Source organism: Blennius ocellaris, assembly GCF_963422515.1.
Source record: "Blennius ocellaris genome assembly, chromosome: 6".
In the NCBI taxonomy this organism is placed as follows: domain Eukaryota; kingdom Metazoa; phylum Chordata; class Actinopteri; order Blenniiformes; family Blenniidae; genus Blennius; species Blennius ocellaris.
Window position 1 is genome coordinate 9,994,389 of NC_137655.1, and position 22,793 is coordinate 10,017,181.

A 22,793-nucleotide genomic window follows, 5' to 3' on the forward strand; every position below is an offset into this window, starting at 1 on the left:
CTCCTGAGGTGCGTTAATGATTCGTAAACTGCAAATTTTATGCAAAATGATCAACAGTCGGCAAGAGTATATATGTATAAATCAGAAATCTATATTTAGTGATTCTTAAGGTATGTGGAGAAGCTATTAGAATCGTTCAAAAACTATTTGTTTAAATTTACAGTATCAATTTCTTCATTTTCAATACAGATGTGTCACCCCCTGTTGTACAGAACTTTATTTGAAAAAAGAAAAAAAAAGAAAAAAGAATATGCATACTTTTTGTAAAACATCAATTCAAAAAACAAGAAGAGGAGTGTGTGATGATTTTCAAATACTCACAAAGCCATATAACAAATATATATCAACAAAACACAGTATGTCAGATTTCATTAACAATTTTACCTTATTTTGAATTTGATGGCAGCAATATGACTAAAATTGGCACGAGGCTTTGAAGTTAAATATTTAATACAAAAAAGTGATGATTATTTTTCAACCAATTAAGATGATAAGCAGCAAAGTTGGGTAAAATAGCAGAAGTAGGTTTAAAATTTGCATGTTAAATAGGCAGAGATTTACTGTTCAGCATAGAGTTATGTCTAAAAGCTTTGTTGTTTTTCTTCTAAACATACATATGTGTTGCATTCAGTAATAACACAATTGTTTATGGTTTGACAAACTCAGAACCTGAATACATCCCCGCTTTTCACAGTATTAAATAACATCACAAATTAAAGTGAATCATCCCCTCTATAGCTTTGCTTCGGTCTTCATCAACCTATTATAATAATATCAGGATCTTTCATAAAATAAGTTCAAGTTTAAATAAAGCTAATAGATGAGAGTGGAAATCAACTGTGTCATTAAATGAAAATCTGCTTCCGTCTTCTGGAGAAACAAGATGTAGAATGCGATGACAAATGTCTAAAAAGCAGCATTCTTGACTTTCTTTGTGATAAAAAAAAAAGTTGTGAATTACAAATGTAGTACACCTCCAACAGCAAAATCCTGGACAACAAATCACTGATTTATTTAATGTCATAAAGACAACAAAGTTTAAACTAAATTACACTGTTGTTTAATTTTGCGATGCAGCATGTTGGGTCTGTGAGATGTTTTCCCTTTACAGTTTTCCAAACCATGTTGTTTGTTCTGAGGCTCTCTGTAGGGTACTGATGAACTCAATATCCAGAATCTGAGGACTTTAGAGGGGAGGCATGGGGAGACATGCCCTCCCCTGTTGTTGAGCGGGAATAAGCTGAGGAACCCCTGAGAGAAGTGTCTTTGAACAGTTCTCCTCCCCTGTGCCCAGAGGACGCCGAGATCAACATCTGTGTTGATTGGGTCAAGCCGAGCTGCTGCCATGAAACAGAGCTTCTGTGGCCATGTTTTTGTAGTCAGCCACTGACCCCTTTTATTGTCTTCTCCTCTGGGAGTGACAATTCAATCAGAGGATTCGCTGGCCCGCATGTCCACCAGATTCACAAAAGCTCCTCATGGCAGCACTACTAACACAAGCCAAAAGTCCATGAAATCCTTTCCTCAAGGATTCCTGAAGGAATTAAGTTCTAAGATGCACTTTGCAAGCAAGCTGCATCAATAAAAAGAAGGGAGCTGTATGCTGACAGCCATTAGCGTCCAAAGTTTTTATAAAGTGACACTTGAGAATACATTTAGAGAAAGTGAATTATGACTGCCGCACTATATCACAAATGCAGAGCTAACTGCAATTCTGTGACTCCCAACACCGCTCTGACATTTATACTTTCTCTTTGCCCCGATGCACAAAGCAGAAAAGTGATCCTCAACGGTTCCACTTTAACTGTCATCAGTCAAGCTGCTATACGTTAGCCCTAACAGTAAAAGGTTTACCTTGTTATTGCAAAGAAATTGTTTGTTTGAGCCACTGCACAATTGGAGAATTGCCGATTTTTGTCCCTGGGTTTTCTTTTGCCGCTCCCGAAGGCAGGCTGTTTTCCCAGCTCTTTGAATGACTGTCGTCAGTTGTCTAGTCCCGTGAGGCCTGCAGCTGAGCGGATAAGCTGATGCCTCCTTCTCGTCTCTGGCTATTGCAATCCAAGGCCACCTTCCCTCTGCCTCCTCCCCACAAGCCCTGAAGATGCAGTGATTACATCTCCATGACCGAGCTGGAGCAGGGAGGAGAGAAGCCATCGGTGGAACCAATGTTTTTATAGACGACAGGAGAGTAATATATTACCCCGCCTTTATCTTACGATAATGAATTTCTCTGTATAATGCAAAAAATATTCACAGCCAAATCAAAGTACTGAGGGCTGCACACAATCCTGAATTACTTGCACTTTTATTTCAGTTCAATGAACATTATCCCAGATGAAGGATCTTTTTTTTTCTCACAGGTTATTGTGATCCTTCTGTTCGCCGTAGACGATGGAGCACATTTCAGTTCCGTCTTCAGCTTGCTGGGCAAAGCTGATCCAATTCCCTGTTCTATCAATACATAATCCATGATAATGAGCTGTGCCAATTTCCTTAGATGAATATGCAAGGTCTTCTTTCTGCAGGCAGGGTAAATAAAATGGTGCCAACATTAATTGAAGTCGTAATTAATTGCCTTTCGGAGATTACAAAGACTTGGCCCCACAGCAACTGCGTAAAGGCTACATTATATCTGGAATATTTAAAACACTTCCAACACAGGCAGACTGAAAGATCATAGGTAACAGAGAGTAGATGTCAGGTATGTGCTCAGTCTCTGGTTTGCTCAGTTTAATTAGCTCATCAATGCTACGACCGTATTTTCCAAATTATAAATCAGAGCTGTCAGAAAATGTTCCATGAAGAGGGAAAAAAAACATTGGTCACTTTAGTGTATATAATGTGTTTTTTTGGATTTTGTTTCTTTGTATACCCAGATATGCTGTTTTCGAGCCCACCAACATGCTTTCAGCTCACAATCAGTTCTCTTTCTAACTTTGTCTGCTTTTCTCCAGTCCCGCACAAGTTTCTGCAAAACTACTAACTTTCTTTCTGCTGCTCCATTTCGATTTTCTATTGTACATATTTTATACGTACACTAGAAATACTTCTGTGAAGTAGGAGGGCTTTCAGGAAAGCTGTGTTTTTCTCTGTTTTAGTACCACTGCTGTTTAAATGGACACCAAAAACACAACATGTTTCCATTTTCAAGTACATTGTTGTGTAAACAGGAACCTATTTGCATCTGCTTGTCAACAACAACAAAGAAGTTCCACAATAGGTCATATCACCTTTAAGTTCTATTCAACAATATAATGTTGACCATAAAAGGTTGTAGTTTATCTCAAAAGGTTTGTTGCTGCTTCTTCCCATTGTTATTAGTTCTAGAATCATCTTCTTCCAGCAGAACATTTTGATTGTGGATCTTCCTCTGCCAAACCAATCTAACGGAATGACTCCAGTCAAAAAACTAAAAACATGACATCTTTGTGAAAAAAAATATTAGTTCGAGGACAACCAATATCATAAAATGGCTCCATCTTTTTAACTTACTAACTATTAAAGTAAGTATTAATAATAAGTGAATTTAAAATAATAAAGCACAAGATTCAAACATCTTGGACTTTCCTTGTTCTTGAAGGTAAAAAAAAAAATCTCAATATTTTTTGCAATATTTGTTATATTTAACTTTATTTTAATCTTGTACCTGTTTTAGGTGGACTTCCAATCCTTTCAAGAAATTAGCACTTTGCTTCCATGATTCTAAGGAGAAAACAAGTCTGAGTTCTGGCAGTAGAAGGAAAAAAACATGAATCCAGCTCTGCCATGATGGTTTGGATCTTTGACCTTCCCTGCTTCTGAAGTGCCCTCTTCTTTTAAACCTCATATTTCCAGTTCACAACACAGAGTTTCTGCTTAAAAGTGTAACTCTAGCCAAAGTCGAGTATTTTCCTTTTGAAAAGTTTGAACAGTCTCTCCAGAGAGGACATTTTCAGATTGTTTTCACAGGTTGAGTTGAATCCTTGTAGCAAACAAACAGTAAATAAAAAAAAAGTCCACGTGGCATGCCCCTTTAAAAAGAGTGCTTGCTCCTCTAAGTACTCCTACACAGTCTTTCATGGGAATTAATCTGGCACACAAGATGTGATGCGTGTAGAATAACAAGAGAGAAAAAGGCAACGAGCCAAGTACAAGATATTAAAGGTAGACTGATATATGTAGCGACGAGCAAAACCTACAGCGGCTCACTTTATCAACAAAATAATCTCCCTGCAAAGAAACAGCATTACGTGGCAAAATGTGTAATTCTGATTTAATAGTCTGGACAAGAGACAATCTATTCTTCAATCTTATTTCTTTACTTCCTGGATAAGATGCTACTTTATGTCAACCAGTAAAAGTCAAAGGAATTCAGTCAACGGACCACCGCTGTTTTGCAACATCAGAGAACGCACAGGCACCTGGTAACATGCTAACAGCTGGTGTGTGTAATTATACCGGTTTTGACAAAAGTGTCTCTTACTGCACCAGGCATAGCCGACCACGTGTAGCTGGTTTGATGGATGACATCCTGCGCAACAGGATTTTAGGATTAATAATTATTGCGCACTGCGGACAATTCATGCACAGATGTCACTGCCAAAACTATAAAGTCCTAATTATAGCCAATAGCTCACTCTGATGGGGAACATGGGCGGAATTGTGATTATCAGGATTTGTTGCCTTTTTTTTCTGCGCAGGATGGGATTAAGTTGACAAACTCATTGTGATTTAGAAAGGCAAATCCGGCTCATAATAAGTTATAATTACTGCTCTGCTTCAAAATGTTAAAACAATGTATGACTCAGAAGTGTGTAAATAATAATATTAAACACCATACCCAATTCTGATGTGAAGGGCGAATGAAAGTTTACATGAAAGCGGTTGAAAGTATAAATCAATTTTTTTCCCCTGAAAAGTGCACATTTACTACATGTTTACTCACAACAGGGTAATAAGGCACTCCCAAAGCAATGTGTGCCTGCTAAAATATAAGATTGTGCTTGACTGTTCTGAAGTCAGATTGTTAATAATCCTCAGATCTGAAGCAAGACAATGTCATATACTCTCCACTCTCCAGGCAGATGCATTATAATTCAATGCAGTGTCGCCCGTATTATAATATAAAAGATACACTGTTTGGCACTAAAGATAAACAACCCAGCAAACAATGTGCTTGTGGATAATATGGTATACTTGCAATCCGTAGACACCTGAGGTTATTTCCGTCTAAAAGCAGCCGTAACATTTTCTTCACACAGCAGTTATCTAGAAAAAATTGTAGCCTGCACCAGTAAACAACGAGAAAGATGTGGTCCAGTCCATCTCAGGCTAACATATGCAGGACAAACTTCACAATCACACACACATTTCTTGTCAAAATAACTGGCTTCCTTCACTTTTACATCTAGACGGAGTAAACATTCAAAAGTAATAGAAACAAATACTGCAACCTCATAGTCAAATACAAGACAAAGTGTGAAATGCTTTCTGGATGCAGATCCTTTCACACATTTGATTAACTAATGATTAATGTTTCACATAGCGATTGGTTTCATCTTTTCAAAATGCTAAAGACAAAAGAGTCAGAAGTCCTGAAATCTGGGGCCTCCAAGTTCATTAATCTCCTTGCATAACTGTTCAAAAGCTTTCAGTGTGTAACCCAAAGAGGACTCTCAGAGGACCAAGTCTGCAAATGCTGGGGTGGTTTGTGGAAAAAGCACCAAGCAAAACATCTATGGAGCTTAAATGCTGAACAACCTATTCTGGCACTTTCAGCTCGCTCCATGTGCAGAACACTTTATTACCACTTAAGGAAAAACTATTGTTTATATGTTACATAAGTCACAGCCCTTTCACCATACTGTTCTATATATAACCAAAGTACAGCTCTTTGGGAGTGCAATGTATCAGAATGCGGATGCCATAATGAAGCCCATTACAAATAAAATGCCCTACCTACAGTGAAGCATGATGGAGTATCTGCCATGCTCTCTGCTGCTGGTGCCACATGATTAGATGTGTCAGATGAGTGATGAAATCCAAAGAGTGTCACAGCATTGTAGAGAAACACGTGTCACCCTGTGTTTCAAAGTGAAGCAACTTCTGCATGCTTCCGAAGGACAAAGCACCCATTAAAATTCATACTTTTTCAAGCTGTGAAGCTGCAGGAAACAATCTGATGAGTAAAGGGTAGTAGGTATTGTTTCCTGGATATTTCCAGAAGGTTTGTTGTTTTTGGTATTCTCTGTAGGATCTGGCATTCCACACAACTGTGACACAAAAGTGGATAATTGTGGTTTGTTCCCCAAAATATTCTGATTTCAGTCCGGTGCATTTATAGCAGATGTCGGCAAACTGAGTCTCCAGAGCGACATGCCTATTTTTAGTGACTCCCTGTTGTTTTCAGATATGTACGCGTTTATATTGCAGTTCATAGTGAAAAATGTTATACTTAAAACAAACAACAGAAAAAAACAACAACTATTCTACACAAAAGTATCACTTGACAGGGTATTTGATTTGAAAGTCCCAGAATATGGATTATGGATCATTTCATTTCATCAGTTATTTATTTGTTATTTACGTAGTGTTTTGTTTTTTTGTTTTTAACTGCGCCTTAAGTGAACCGACCTGGTTACGAACCCCAGCCCCCAACCCTCAACTCGGTACTGTAGTGCTGATAACTGCTGATTTAGCTGTATGTTTGATACTTACAGGGCTAAACCAACAAAAAAAAGCAAGAAAGAGCAAAAAACGGACAAAATTGAACAGTTTCTCAATTTAAGTTCTTAAATTTCATAAATACAAGACTCATTCCAGTTTTGGTAAAAAAGTAGTAAATCTATAGATGGATATTTATAAGCTGTATTTTCATCTTTTGGGAGGCCGATTGCAGCTCCAGACAATTGGAGCAGAGGTGAAGGCATAATTGACACCAATTTGTCATAAAGCCAAGGCGTAACCCTCACCTATACAAGTCTACAAGCTCATTGCTTCTTCCCTATAGTTTTAAAATTCTCTGATTTCTATCAGCATGATCCACAGTGCCCATCATTCCCTACAGCACACACTCACAGACCAGTGGATGCCAAGTATCACTCAAGTCATAGTTTAACCAAAGTACTGTGAAAGATGTCGCTCTGTTTGTTGCCTGCTTTCAAGGAAGCTACAAACAAGATGTGAGAGAATTTTACATCTTCAAAGTGGCTACAGTGGTGGTTTTTTTCTTTTTTTGACAAAGAAAACCACAGACTTCTCAAACTTCCGATGTCTGAAAGAATGAATCTTTGATCCAAAGAAGTTGTCTTTCTTGTGGGATATCACTAACCGCATGTTAGTACGAGCTGGCGTACACCCGAGGTGAGACTCGCGGTCAAACGAGGCAAGATGGCAGAATGTCATGTGAGAGTTTGGCATTTGGAGAGGAATGGATGGCATGAGAGACTTACAAAGGTGATGGGTTTCATCTGAGTCGTCAGGGCAATCGGGCCCACCATCACAGACCCAGGCCTCGGGGATGCAGGTTTTCTGGTCGTGACAGTGAAACTCTCCTACGTCACACAAGATGGCATCTGGATGTCATGAGGGAAGCGGTGGAGAAGGAGAGAGAGAAGATGTTGCATGAGGTGATGGTACAGTGCAGACACAACACATGTTTCATCAAGAAAACAAAGACATGTACTTGATGCTCTTATATGGAGGTGTGAGTGGAGAAAAAGTGAAAAAGTTTCTTGGAAATAAGCAGAAAATGGCTCTGGTGGGAGAAGCATTGTTAGCAAAATCATCGTCAATGCAAGACGCTGTGGGAGAGAGAGCTGCAGCTCTGTACAGTATGTACATTTTTAGCTGACATGCCACTGACTAAAGGACAGCCTTCTGTTGATTATCTTTTGCAAACCCACAATTTTTTATCAGAGCAGAGGCCACACTTTTTAATAGAAAAGGAGTTGTGCAGGCATTGTGAAACTGACAGCTCCTCTCCTCTGAAAAGACACAACGTCCTTCGCCAGTTGGAAAACTGTTACAAAGCATTTTGGCAAATTTGTTCTTATCTTTTTGCCTCCTTGGTGTTGTGCTTTCACTTGATGATAGAATGGGGGAGGGAGTTCAGTGAACGCCCAGTCAACTAAAAAGTCATCATAGCCTTTCAATACAGCAGGCATCCATCAAACAGTTGACATGTTTCCTACCGGTAGCTGTCACACACTCAGCTCCATCACATCGCCGAGTGACACAAGCTTTTTGCTAAAGATTTGACACCACAATGTGACCCACACTGCTCCTTCTCCTCAGCGCAGAGCGAAAACGGTAATTTGTTTCAAAGCTTTACCCACAGACAATCAGAACGGCTATAACTCCCCCACTCCTCCCTCCCGCTCTATCTCCATCCTTTTCTTTCTCGGTGTGTTCCCTACCCATTAGTGGTGGGAGTGGAGCAAGTGGGAGATCAAGTCTGCAGCGTTTGAACAGTGGGAGAGATAATTCAACGCACCGCTGCTCCCTGCCCCGGCACCCTCCAGCAAATTCACTACCCAGAGACAAATCTGGAAAGGTCAAACATCTCATCCATCCTGCCTCTTCCATTTCCACTGATGCAATGTATCGTAAAACTTACAATTTAAATGAAGGTCTTTTGAAATATCCAAAGTATTTTTTCCATGTTTCAACGAGAGGACCCTCCCCCCCATCCACAAACCACACACTAAAGCTATCAAACCTGTTGAAGAAGAAAAAAAAAAAAAAGATTCTGCATGCACTCTTATTCACCAGACAATGTAAATATGGCAACTCTGTAATAAAATGTATTTTGAACCACATCTTCCTCACATGGTGATGTAGTAATTAGCACTCTCACATTAAAAAAAGAATAACATTAGTTTGATTCACTTCGGGGCTTTTCTGTGGGGAGTTATATTCCTGAGTGTGTGTGAATTTTCTCCGGGTAGTCTGGTTTCAACCCAAAGTCCTAAAGTATATTCATTTGGAGTGGATTTGTGACTCTAAATTTCCCATGGGGTTGAATGTGTGGCATTGTCTTTCATGTGTAAGGGACCTGTCCCAAGTTCATTTTGCCCATGGCGTGGCTACAATTGCTGAACCAAAGTTGAGTAAAGTGAGAAAGAAAATGCATGGACAGATAACGAGCCAGTAGTGTTTAACATTTATTTTGAAGCCAAAAAATACGAAGATTTTTTCAATAAACCGAGAAACCTTCAGCCATGTCACTCGGGAATGTTTAGAAAGAATGGACTTTATGTAAGCCAAGTATATGGACTACATTTCCACGGCAAGGTGTCAATGAGCATATACTGCGCTTGAAGTTGGCAAAGGTATGCTCAGTTTGCAGAGGTTTCCGAAGGGATGTCTCCTACGCCTTTAAAGCGGAATTGATTACCATTGAAAAGTAGAGGATTGTGACAGGAGGGCCAAGTCCTCAGCAAGTGAGGGAAGCCCTGAAAGAAACTGTCCCTGGACCTTAGAGCAGCCCAGTTATCTACTGATGTTCTACCTCCCTTCATGCCGCTCCGTCTTCAAAGCCAAGAGCCTGAATATGAGCAAAGCAAATGACCTCTTATGTCAATTCATCTTCACTTCCCACTTTTCCAAACAGGTCCTCCTTGACGGGCTGCACATCCCACAGCTGTTGCCGGGAAACAACATGGGACAAATACACAATGGAACGAACGTAAGTCCTGCATTGTTCTTTTGTTGTTCTTGCAAACTGCAACATATTTGCATGAGAAAAATACATCAAGGTGTTGTACAGTACACAGCGTGATAGTATATATTTTGGGGGAAATTCTACACCAACATCAAAGCAGTCGTGATGGCAGGGACTTGCAAACAAAAAGAGGCAATAGCCGCTGTTCGTGAGAGTGAAATAAAAAAAAAAAAAACTGTTGCCATTACCGTAACAGTGGGAAACACGTGGTGGCACTGAGCCGGGCACATTATCATGAGCTTCATCCCTAACATCCAACAGCCACCACTGGCACAACAGCGTGGCTCATTAAAGCCACCAAACCTCTAAAATGTGCCAGATTTTCAGGGGAACAAAGAGTTACTTGGATGCCGGGAGACAGGGAATGTGGTTTGCAAACCTGCAAGACCAGCCAGCAGTTATTAAAGCATCTATTATGATTTGATTTCTTTCTTCTTTTTTTTTTTTTTTTTTTTTTTGGGCAGGGGGGGTAAGGGGTGAGGGGGTTGTTGAAATGAGATAGAAATTTCAGTCTTGAGCCAGTTACTCAAACCGCCTGATATAATGTAACGGCACAACAAATGTCATCATCCAGCAATGTATAGCATCCATTGCCATATTTTCTCAGCCGTATTAAATTCTGACTTACATTAAAGCTTAACCAGTATTACACGCAATAAAGTAAGCTACAAAACATAGACAGCCCCAAAGTGCATCAGTTCAAAATATGGTTTCACTGGGTATGTCAAGTTATGGGCTTTTTCAAACAAAGCTTGTGTTATAACAGCAACGGTGGAGTGCACAGCATTAAACATCAGCTCAGCTGCACAGCTAAAAAGAAAAAAAAAGCATGTCTGCGAATATTCTTTAGTCAAGAAGCTGCTTCTTAAGGAGGCTATTTGTAGCTCATCCAACTTCCACTGTGCTTTGTAGGAAGCAGGATGTTGACGGGGTGGTTATAGTCCATTACATCCATGTTGCATTCAGGGTGCTCAAGGTCACCAACCGAACAGTGGTGGAGAGAGGAGGAAATTGCGGTTTGCTTTTTTCAACCATGTGGAATCATACAAGCACAAACAAACGTAGTTTAACGGTTCTGCATCATTAGGTTTGGTAAAAAACTGAAATAAAAAGCTCAAACCATTACCACTGCTTAGAGGCATGGTGAGTATTTATTATCCGAAACCTGAAGCACGTGATGCTGTGAAGTACATTAGATGTTCAGTGAAGTCTACTCCCTTTGGACTCAAAACACTTGTGTATAAAGGCATAATTATTTTGGTCTAAGCAGTGTGTATACATGTGATGCTGATTGCGGAGGTGCAGAAACTCAAATGCACTTTTTGCACGTCAGACACGCACACACACACACACATTAGAAGCCCACTTACGCATACATGCTCATAGATTAGTGATTTTAAACTCCCTCACACTGTCAGAGCAGACTTAACGTCCTGGCCAGCTGCAGGTCATATGCATTATGGATGAGCACAGGGCTATGAGCCAAACTAAGCAGGTTATTAAGAATAACAACAGTATAATGCGGCCTCTCCTTTAATCTTCATATCTTTAATCTGCCAAAAGATTCAGTGCAGTGTGATGCATCCCAATGACGCCTCACACCTGCATAATGAATCTTTATTGCAGGCGTTTCTCTAGAAGCGACGTATGCCGTGTGCTATTTAGACTTAAATGCCATTCACGTCAAGTCTGATAAGCATATCAACACGAGAGTACCGTGACTCTGCTCTCTGGTGGGCGCTTGCGACACTTCTGAATGGATGCCCACAGTAATATGTGCGGCAGTCTAATATCTCATCGTGTAAGAAGGTAGACTTTACTTTTGGCAAACATTTACTAGGATCCACTAACCCAAGACAACATTGGGATCTGCGCTTTAAAAATTTGTGGATGCCAGAGAAAGAAAGAAATGTACTAAGAGAAATGAATGTGTTTAGAGTGAGATAACATAACTGGCTTCAGGAAACACCGACTTGTACCTGAGGCCATCCCCCCATGGCAATGCTGAACAGCTCTGCATTCCAGCCATGAAACGGGTAAGAAATCAATGCTGTGAGGCTTTGGAGCCTTCATTAGATACTGCCTGACCTTCACCACGGAGCGAGGTCACTTTTATTTTCTCAACAACAGCAGGGGCATGTCAACAAATTATGAAAAGGGAGCACCATATGAAAAGTTTCAGAAGACAATCGTAGAATGGCCTACTGCTCCTTGGCATAAATCCCTGCACCAGTAAACAATGAATGATTCATGAGACTGATCTTAAGCTGTGTGCTCTTTAATACCCTTTCATTCTACATGCAAGGGAATGTATTACAGTACATTACAGTCACAAAGAAATGACTATATTACAAGAATTTTGTGAACATCATATGAGTGCGTTTGATGTTTGCAAATTTATGACAATTTAGTTACATATAGCATGACATAAAAATTGCACGAGTAAGAATAATGATTGTGACCATCAGTATTGTTCATGTCAACCATGTTATTAAAAGTATGGCAGATTTTTAATTTTCCTGATGATGGGTTTTAATCTACAAGTGTATAATCAGTGATAAAAAAAAAGTCATTCTCATTATATACTTGGTTGTCTTTCCTTTCTTTTTTTTCCTTACTGAATCACAGATTCATTATTTGGTATCAATTCTCAGAAACAGCATGGTTGGGCACATAAGCACCAGGAGTGAGTACCTTACAGTCATTATCACTGGTGGCTATAAATAAAAGCATTCCTTTTTTTTTTTTTTTTTGCCTTTATTCACGGGCCTGCTGGTTTTCTTTCGTACCAGGTGAACTAAATACAGGAATGTGGTGTTTGGAACCTGCAATTCTAATTGGTTCATTGCCTACTGGCACAAATATTTGCTCACAGATGAAAGCCGCCTTCTCATCCTCGGGTGATGATACACTAACTGCAGAGTGGGGAATATCAAGGGGAGAGAGATGTGTGCTGCAACTTCTTTGGCAATTGAAATATTGCTACTAATCATGGGAAGCAGACAAGGAAGAACAAATTAAATAATGCTGGACTTGGTAACAATTGATGTGAATCTATACAAATGAAGGACTGCAATATGTTATGATCAGAACAACTGACAAGTGATTGCAAGGTAGGGACGCAATAGAAGCAAACTGATGCATTTTATAGTTTTGGGCCAAGACATTGAGTCAAGTGTCCTAGAATTGTGCCAAAGCAAATTTATCAAGTTTAAACCATGTGAACAACAATGATAATGACTAATGTATGAGATTTCCAAAGGAGAGAGTGGCATCACACATCCTGTGGTTATCACTGGATATCTTAAATTTGTCTACATCACTGACAATAGTCCCCGGCATTGTATCAGAGGTAGTTTTTATCTCAGAGTGCTAGGTTACTGACTTTGATCATTAAAAAATATATTTTATAAAATCATTCACTTTTTACTCTAGTTGTGGTTCCCTTTGCATCTTTCCCTAATGTGGTCAAAAATTACAGTTTGACCGCACCTGCATGATAATACAAACAGACAATTTCCAAGTGCGATCAATGCACATCTTGACAACACTGCAACATTGTGTGATTTAAGGTGTGTACTGCACTGAATTTATGTGTGTTTGAAGAGCCACGTTCTCTGTTATGACTGTCGTTTTGATTCTTCTTTCATACCTCTTAAATCCACCTTGTTTACCCTGCTGGCTGCTTTTCACCTTGCTGTTGTGAAGAACAGCGTGTAACCACTTCTGACTGACAGTGCCTTGCTTGCTGCTTGGTATACAGTATATGACATCAAAACTAATGTGCATCCATAGATTTAAAAGGAACCATAGGGCAAACCATGATGGATATACTGCACTTTCCGGAGTGCTGTTCTCGGTCCAAATGGGGAGCTATAAATACGACTAATCTTTAGTGTCTCAGACACTAAAGATCTTAGTGGTAGAAAAAACACTACATTTGTCTGTCAATATAAATAATTAACCTACCTAAAACCGTTTTGAAAGTTTACATGTCAGCCAAATATACTAGCCAATTACAAGCCAAATATAATTACTGCAGTTTCACACTATAAGTCTACCCCTATCATGTGTATATCTTCAATTTTGAAAACAAATTGACTATTAATCTTGAAATAAATCAATGATACTATAGTTGAATTGACACATTTTTTTTAATAATCACCAATCAGGAGCTACAATGTGTGAGAATGTCATATTGGAGTTTTTATTCCAAAGAAACGGCATATTCACAATAGGCAACACCCTATCGTGAGAATGTCACCAAGTGGAGTAGTTTTCGTTGTCCCTGTTCAGGGTGCATGCAATGCAAATGCAATGCTGACACCCCTTGAAGGTGTGCTAATTTAGGAGTTTGCGAGCCTCAAGTGTGTGGGCAGCTCTCCTTCAAACTGCTCTTGACTGAGGAGAAAATAATGCGGCAAACCTGCTTCTCGGGGCGAGGGTTCGGACAAATACAACAGACCTCCGGCTTCTTGGTTTGTGCAAATAAAACGTACAATACATGAAAATGATGAGACTGTTGAGGTGAATGGAAACATGCATTTCTTTGGAAAATCATTCCGCTTATTTTTTGAGGGCTCTGGACTGTGCACAAAGTGGAGTGTAGCCTACGTACATGAATTTCATTTGCATGAGAGTATGTCATTATACCGCCAATAATAGAAAAGTACAGCACCCCCTGAGCCTCCCCGTGCCTGGCCCTCTTTCCTACCCCATTCAAGGTCATCTAATCACTGTGTTCCTTCAAAGACCTCTATCTTAACCAACTGCAGTCTGAGGGATTTATGCCTCACTCCATGTCATGATTACCAATCAGGTGGAGTAATAGCTGCTTAAGCAGACAGGGTTTTTGTCATCGCTGAGGGGTGAAGTGCCAGTCAAGGTTTCCACCGAGTCTGTGGGGCATGTCAGTGCCTTGGGTGTAGCCTCCAGATTAAACAGTATTATCGGAGTAGAGTGAAAGCTGTTATGGCGTTACAGCCCATACTGTGCCACTGCTGACACCGGGTGAACTGTCTGTTACCTACCAAATCCATGCCCACACTGGAACCTGGAAATACCTCATTACAAGAATAAGATCAAATATCTCAAAGTTAAAAACAGGGTCATTTATTCTTGTCCAATGGTGTCAAAAGAAATATCTTCATTTGTACTTTTTCATATCATAATTACATAAAATTTTGTTTGTTTGAAATTACCTGTTTTGGCCAGAATAAACAATGCCCCCCACCTTTAGTTGCCGTTTTCTGATGTATGAGATTTTGTTCATGACTTTACTTTTATTGTTTCATGCTTTTGTGATTATATTCATATATAGATGAATTAATGCCAATTGAATTTGTAGGATTTTGTAGTTGACTCATCTTGTCAAGTGGACTGCTCTGTGACCACACAATGCAGACTACACCAGTTCCTTGACCTTTATACCGCTTTGAATTGCATTGCACCCAGGAGTAATTTGTGGTTTGTGGTGGGCTCTGATGTGTTTCACAAGATATTATTACAACTTTTATTTAAACTCTTCCATATTCTATTAATAGTGTAAAGCACTTTCAAGAGTGCTTATGTGGTGAAAAAGCACTGTATGAGTGAAATCAATTTGACATGTATTCGAATTTGTTCAGAAGTTTGTTTTAAATTAATAATCCTCTCATCCTCCCATTTACTTACTAGCATTATGAATAAAAACCCTACCCAAACAAGAGTTTGAATCCTTCCCCACAATCCTTTTCTCTCTCGATACCCAACCAGAACTGTTGAAAGCCGCCACCTCTGAGCCTGTTTTGCAACCGCTTCTTTATGCTAAAAGGGAGGTTTTTCCTTTCCAGCATTGCCTATTGCTTGCTCATGTGGAATTGATGTGGGTTTTTTATTTTTTTTTAAGTGCCTTGAGATGATCAGGTTGTATATGGCCCTATATAAATGAAATTGAATTGAATTGAGTCTCTTTGACAAGTTTTTTCCTATTGCCGTGGCCCTTCTGAAGGGAATGTGCCTGCATATCATTGCCATTATCAGGAAAGACAAAGTAAAGCACAAAATAGAGATTTGTATTTCCCCCTGATCACAGTTGATCATAATATAATATAAATACTGAATTTGTTGGAGTCTCAGCAGTAATCAAGTGACTATAAACCCCAATATGAATGAATGGATGAGTCTGACATTTTCATTAAGGCTGATGGCTGATCATTTTCACGGGTGATTGCCAGCTGCACAGAAGAAAAACTTTTCACCTTTTAAAAACAATAATTGTCCCTTAGACACTCACCAGGTTAGCCTTGACTTTGAGTATAGAAGACAATACATTACTCATTAAATACTGTTGTGTCTAATTATTTGAAATCACAGAATCATTTAAGTAAAGATAATAAACAATAAACATAATATAAAATAAAATATTACAAAAATAAAAATGATCAATAGCTCTATTGGTTCAACCATCTATATGGTGAAATAGACCACTTGGCATTGCTAATGTGACATTTCAGTCTCATTGCTTGCCACTGGACCAAAAAAGCATGTGATTAAGATGGACTTGCCCTTTATTTAAGGTTTTCCACTTTACCACTCAGTGAATTCTGCAAAGTTGCACAGCTGATCTGATTTGCTCCATCCCATTAGAAACAAGGAAACATGTCTCCTTCAATGCAACTCACCACACAAACCAACCTTATGAGCCATGATGGCGGCAGGACTGTTTAACCTGGGATATGAAGCAGACACATTGCATTGTTGGTTGATGTCACACACAAGATATGAATTAGCATGGAGTGAAGATACATATATCCACCTATATTTGTTTACACATATACACCCAGTGTGCAATACTCATTCCCCATAATCTCAAAACAACACATTATTTAGTCATGTCCTTTTTGAAAATCACATTATACCTCAATTAATGATTTCATGTTGGCACATACCTTTAGTAATATAGTCACTCTATCCCAGTTTCACACCAAAAACTGGAATATTAAAAGTATTGTATTTGTTGAAGTTAAAGTCCCACCTTATATTATAACCCTCTTCTCTTTCAGTGAATACCTTTCAATATTTTCGGGTAGGAGATCTTTTTATTGACAGCATGAATAATGGATTTATGTGATTCCTATATACCAGCTCCATTAGTGATCTTCATTGCTTTCTCATGTAAAATGCAGAATAAATCTATTGCTATATAATTACTGACCTCTGCACAAAAATAGAAATAAGATATGACAAAAAAAAATATGAATTTTGTAATAGAAGAGATTTATGACCAAGACACAGAAATTCTCTTTGACAGTTCACTTTGTATGTGTTTGATGTGTCCTTTTCAGCATATCTGTTGCTCTATTGTCACCCAGAGACATTTGAGTGAATGAGCGCTTTCAATATTAGCCTCATCCAACTGAATCTGTAAATCTGTGTCATTTACACACACACAGTTTTGAAAGCACTAAAAATGATCCATATACTCACTTGTACCAATCAGAATGATGTCCTGAAAGTTCCTCATCAGTAATGTGGCATATACATAGGTGTAGTTTATAAAAAGTAACTGGAAAAAAAAGTTGTTACTGGATTTATTTTACCACAGCCACAGTGCTCTGACAATTCCTGAATGAACAACATTTCAATAGGAATTCGGAATTGACCAATAACAACACAGCAATATTACTACATACTCACTCATTAACTGTAGTCACACTATAACATAATATTATATTTTATTCAAACTGCGGCTGGTCTAACTTTTAACACTCCTTCACTTAAAAAAAAAAAAAATATATATATATATATATATAGAGAGAGAGATACATACAGCACACATGACAGCAGTATGACTTTCGGGTATAGATAAGGTGATTCAGCCATGCTGTGCCGCAAGTTACTACTAAAATGGGCCATTAAATATCTAATTTCCTCATACAAGTGCATCCCATTTTTCATCATCTTCTTGTTAACACATATACTGAGTGTTAGTTGCTCGAGAAAAATTATCCAAATCCTTTTGTCCACCTCCATAAAATATGAAAATAAAGAGGTGGCAGGTAAGTTATAATTAGAATTAACACATTGAATAGCTTCTGCTGTCTCTACTCTTACTTAGACTGCATTGAAGGATGTGTAAAATTATAGTGGCTGCAGTTTATGAGCACATTAAATGTGCAAAATGCCATAGGGAGTGAATCAATTGTCACATGTAGATTATTTGTGAAACTGCCTCTGGAAACATATTGAAAGTGCCAAATAGCTTGCAGTGTCTCAATACAAGTCCAAGTTTGGTGATATTAGTGCTTATTTTGAACAATTATGGTCTGTAGCTATGATGAATGGCTTTGGCTGACTGACCCAACACATTTCCTCATAATTATTTTAAGGCACACTGCTTAAGCACGTAACTCTACCGTAAAACAAATCGCCTAATTTAAAACTGTGGAGTTTAAAGAAGACAATTCATTTAAAACAAGACTGTTGAAAAAAGAACATCACTGATAAAGGCCTGCTTAATTAATCAGAGCCGACAGTCCAGATAACCGAGATTACCCACATTTGCAGCATACACAACCTGTGCAAAATAAGAATAGCTTAACCTCAGTAAATCAGTTTCACAAGGTGGAAATATTAAAACATTTGTAAAAAAAAGTTGATTTTGATCTGAACATGCACCGACACTATCAGGTAACATCTGGCCAGACTGAATTGCTTGTTTCCAACTCTTGTGAGGAACACAAGACAAGGCTGGAGCAAACACTCAGGCATGAGAGACGAACACAGATGACAACAATTACGGAGCTGCATGCAGCTCGGACAGAGGACGACGTGAGGGCGAGGTCAAACGAGAGTTTGAGGAGGAAGCTCAACCCTACACAACATGAAACCTAAATAAACTCAGAAAACCACACCACAGATCACATATCCTTGACGGATGTAATATACTATTATTAACTGATGGAGACTTAAGATACAATAAACATCCAGATAAGTGAGTTAAGGTTGGAGTGAGCAGCTTGCAACAACATATGATAACATAAACAATACTGTTTTGAACATAGAACAAACATATTTTTTTTCCTCCAGAAAAAAAATCAAGTGAATAAAAAAAAAAAGAAAATTGCAGTTTTTAGAAATTTGTAATGTAATTTGTCAGAGAGAAAATAGAAGGTTAAGATTAATGACTGTCTGTGTGTGTGTGTGTGTGTGTGTGTGTGTGTGTGTGTGTGTGTGTGTGTGTGTGTGTGTGTGTGTGTGTGTGTGTGTGTGTGTGTGTGTGTGTGTGTGTGTGTGTGTGTGTGTGTGTGTTTTCTTTATTAAGGTTACCTGTACTATGGGTTCTTATCTTAGGTTTTCAACTGGAGAATCAATGCAATCCACGGTACTCCACACAACTGGGCTCGCCATAACAAATCAATCACAATAATGTTTTTTTTCAGATTGAGAAAAATTACTTGCATGAAGAATGTAGGACAAAAACACATTTATCTCTTTTTCTCCTTCGAGATTGCATCAATTCAGACAATTCCTCACTTTTACAATCTCACAATGTAACATAACTACCTGAACTAAGTTATAATGGCATAACTCACATACCTTGACTAATAGGAATGACACAATAACAACAAATACAATTCAAAGAAGTAATAGAAAAGCCATGATTGATAGGTCATTTATCTTTCTAGTTGTAACTGTAACCAGTTTTTAACTGTATAAATAATTAACAACATAAATATTAATGTAGTTAAGTTACTGCTTTTACACATTTTAAACTAACAAAATATCATAACAATATGGAGAGTACAATGAAGTCCTTCATCATAACGTATCACTCCTAAATAGGGTTTTGTTTTTACTTCAACACGATTGCAATGTGTTTTGATGGCTTCTCATACTGGGTTGGAAAAACAGAGCTGCTGACTCTCAACAGGAGTTTTTAATAGCAACACATTCTGAAAATACAACCAGTAAAAGCTAATTGATATTACTTGAATTTTTATTTCTTGCACAAACTGTATTTCAACTTTTGCCAGCCGGAACAAAGGAGAGGTTACACAGAGCACACTATGTAGTTTTAGCACCTTGGAAGTCACATACTGGTCTTAACCCAAACTGCAATAATTTTCCAACTGTAATCAATGATCTCCAGTTCATCATATTAACGAAACTGTTTAAACACATAAACAATGTAATAAGTCCATCAAAAAGTAAGTGTAACTGAAAGAAAATATATCTATTCTTCATCATTGTTTTTAAGACAAAATAAACAAGTGTGTCCTTTACATGCAGTTTATTCCCGTGACCCTGCATTAAATCCAGTAAAATAAACTGCTTCCATTGAATTTGCATATCTTTTAATATTTCTCTTTGCTTTGCCAAGCTGCTCATATTTGTGAATATAAAGCACTTCGAATTGCCTTGTTCCTCGAATATTCTATACAAATAAAGGTACCTTATAAATAAATACTTCAAACTGAGGAGACTTTTACAGATGTGTTTATATTTTTATGGTGCATAGTTAATGCGCACTTTGAATAAAGGATTACCTACATGTAAATTAAAATGACAGTCTGGTTTACACCATGCAGCAGACATATAAGTTCATCAATAATGTATAGACTTGCCATTGTGTGCATTAGTGGGTGTACTGTGCAGCGAGCATCCGCCGCAGGTCCCGAAGCTAATGAGAAGAAGGAAATGATAAGAAATACATATTACTTGCTAAACAAAGCTGAGAACAGAGTGCCCTTCACATCTCAGCCCCAAGCAAAGACTAATCTGGCTCCATTAATACTTTCCAAAAGAGAAAATATCTCAATTCCTTTCCAAAGCTGTGGGACGAAAAGAACGGTATTTTTCCCCTCCAGATATTTAATGTGATTTGTTTTATAGACTCATATGTCTGCACTTGTAGAAGGAAAGGAGAATGCAACAATAATTCTGGTTTTGATCATGACCTATGACTACTCATTAGCTTTTTCAAACGTTTGTTATTTAATGACTTACCATTTATACCCAGAAAACAATGAAACATGTCTATCTAGTGTTGCGTATTGCGGTTCTCATCATAACTACCCACCGTTTCACCAAATGCTCAAGTAATGCTCTTGTCTCCAAGGGGGAGACTGAATCTGAAATGTAATCTGAACCAAAAACTCTGATAGACAAGACACAGCAGTGTGATGGAACTGAGGAGCGTGTTTGCCCTTTAACTTAACATAAAGGTCACATTTGAAAGGGGAAGTTTTCGGGGAAAAAAAAAAACAAGGACTGAATATTACACCTTTAGGGATTTTATATCAGCGCTATCGACTTTGATGTGGCCTTGCTTTATAGAAGGTTGACATTATTAGAGATGGGGCCGATCCAATCCAGTATCGGGTTCGGATACCAACATGATTCACGGATCGGAAATTTCTAATCTGCGGAGATTTGCGATCCATGAAGTCCACAAGTGTTTTCCTGTCACTGCTCTCGCTCGCAAAATGCGGAATGGATTTCCTGAATGGAGGCGGGTCTCAATGAGACGTGGAGTCAGGAAAACCATTCCACAGTTTGCGTCCAGCGAGCAGGTGACCGTTGTAGCACTGTGCCATCCAACTTTTCATGACAACATGTCCACTGTTTGGACGTATTTTACACTCAAAACACCGCAAAGCAGGACAGCAACGTTCAATGTTTGCAAAGCCGTTGTACAGCCAGGCGTCACCGTTTTAAAACGCCAGCTCGCCGAGGAGAATGGCAGTGACAGTAACACCAAAACAATGAAAAGCAGCTCCTCCACACTGTCAGCAGGTGGTTGAGACCTCTGTGATGCTGCCCCCTACCCCACGCAAAACACCGTGAAAATAGTGCCTATTGTTTGTGCTGTGTTAGTGCTGGAAACACTGCTGTTTGTGCTGCATTGCTAAAGAATTTCCCAGAAATCAATAAGGTGATTCTGAGGTTTTAAAGATATAGCAAGTTTATTATGAGATGACATGACGCAGACCCCCACATTGTCCAAACTGACCTTATACTAACCTGAAGTTGCTTTATGGAAGCATATATGCATACATTTGTACATTTCATATTTGCTTGAAGAGAGGAGTTTATTACAGCCTCATGTGAAATCAACAATAATGATGCTATCAATATTAAAGCAAATAGAGCTCTGGTATAGGAATAGTAGTGGTAGATATCCAAATTCATGTATCAGGATTCTACATTACATTAAAGTTATCTTGGAAATAATACATGGATACTCTGTCTTCCCTCAGTTAAATATCTCTTAACAGGTGATCACATTTGCACTAGTGTCTAAAACTGTCTGAAAAAACCATTACCAGCCATTTTTTATGCATTTAGCCCCCATGAGCAACCTTATTTATAAGTATCACTCCTGAGAATTTGAGAGAAAATAAAAGCAGCAGCCAGCAGAAAAAGTGGACTGATGACTCCTGTGGTGCAACGGGATGCATCTTTCCAAGCTTGTTTCAGAAATGTAACCGAGCTATCGTTCAAACCCGCTCATTTTATTTTTCAGGCACACCTCTGGAGGAAAGGAATTAACGGATCACAGTGTTTGATAACTAAACCTCGCAGCAAACACCAATACAGCATCAGTCTTCTCTGAATGCTACAAAAATGAAGGAGATTGTCCATATTGAACCGGGCTATAGGCAATTATGAGTAAAATCCATCACGAAAAGTCGATTGCAGCGGCCTCTTCGGGGCATGAAAGTAAGTCAACAGAAGGAGGATCTGAGCTACTTTTATTGCCTGATTAAAATCAATTTGGTGTGTCTGATGCTGAAGGTGGAGCAACGTGACTGAGTAACGTAAGATTGTCAAGCATCTCCTCCTCCTCCTCCTCGCTCGCTACTCACCGAGCAAGAAAGCTGGTTATAACAGGACACGATTCATGCTCGAAAAAAGTAAATAAATAAAGGTCATCCAATGAGCCTAGTCATGCTAAACAGGCAGACACGATTAAAAGATTATGAGACGACTATTTTGATAGGACAACAGCCCCCTATCAGAGCGAATAGCCCTGATAGTGCATGGAAGATCAATTCACTTAATCCAATTTCACATTATCACTCATTTCAGACACCATTACAATATA

General features: G+C 38.7%; 1 protein-coding gene across 1 annotated transcript in view; it reads right to left on the reverse strand.

Annotated features, from left to right (window-relative positions):
* The window catches only part of lrp1bb (low density lipoprotein receptor-related protein 1Bb), a 292,776-nt gene that overhangs the window by 199,260 nt on the left and 70,723 nt on the right, over positions 1 to 22,793 (reverse strand). Inside the window, exon 2 of the mRNA XM_080497951.1 lies at positions 7,431 to 7,553. Coding sequence (XP_080354077.1) covers positions 7,431 to 7,553 — 123 coding nt within the window. The remainder of the gene's footprint in view (positions 1 to 7,430; positions 7,554 to 22,793) is intronic.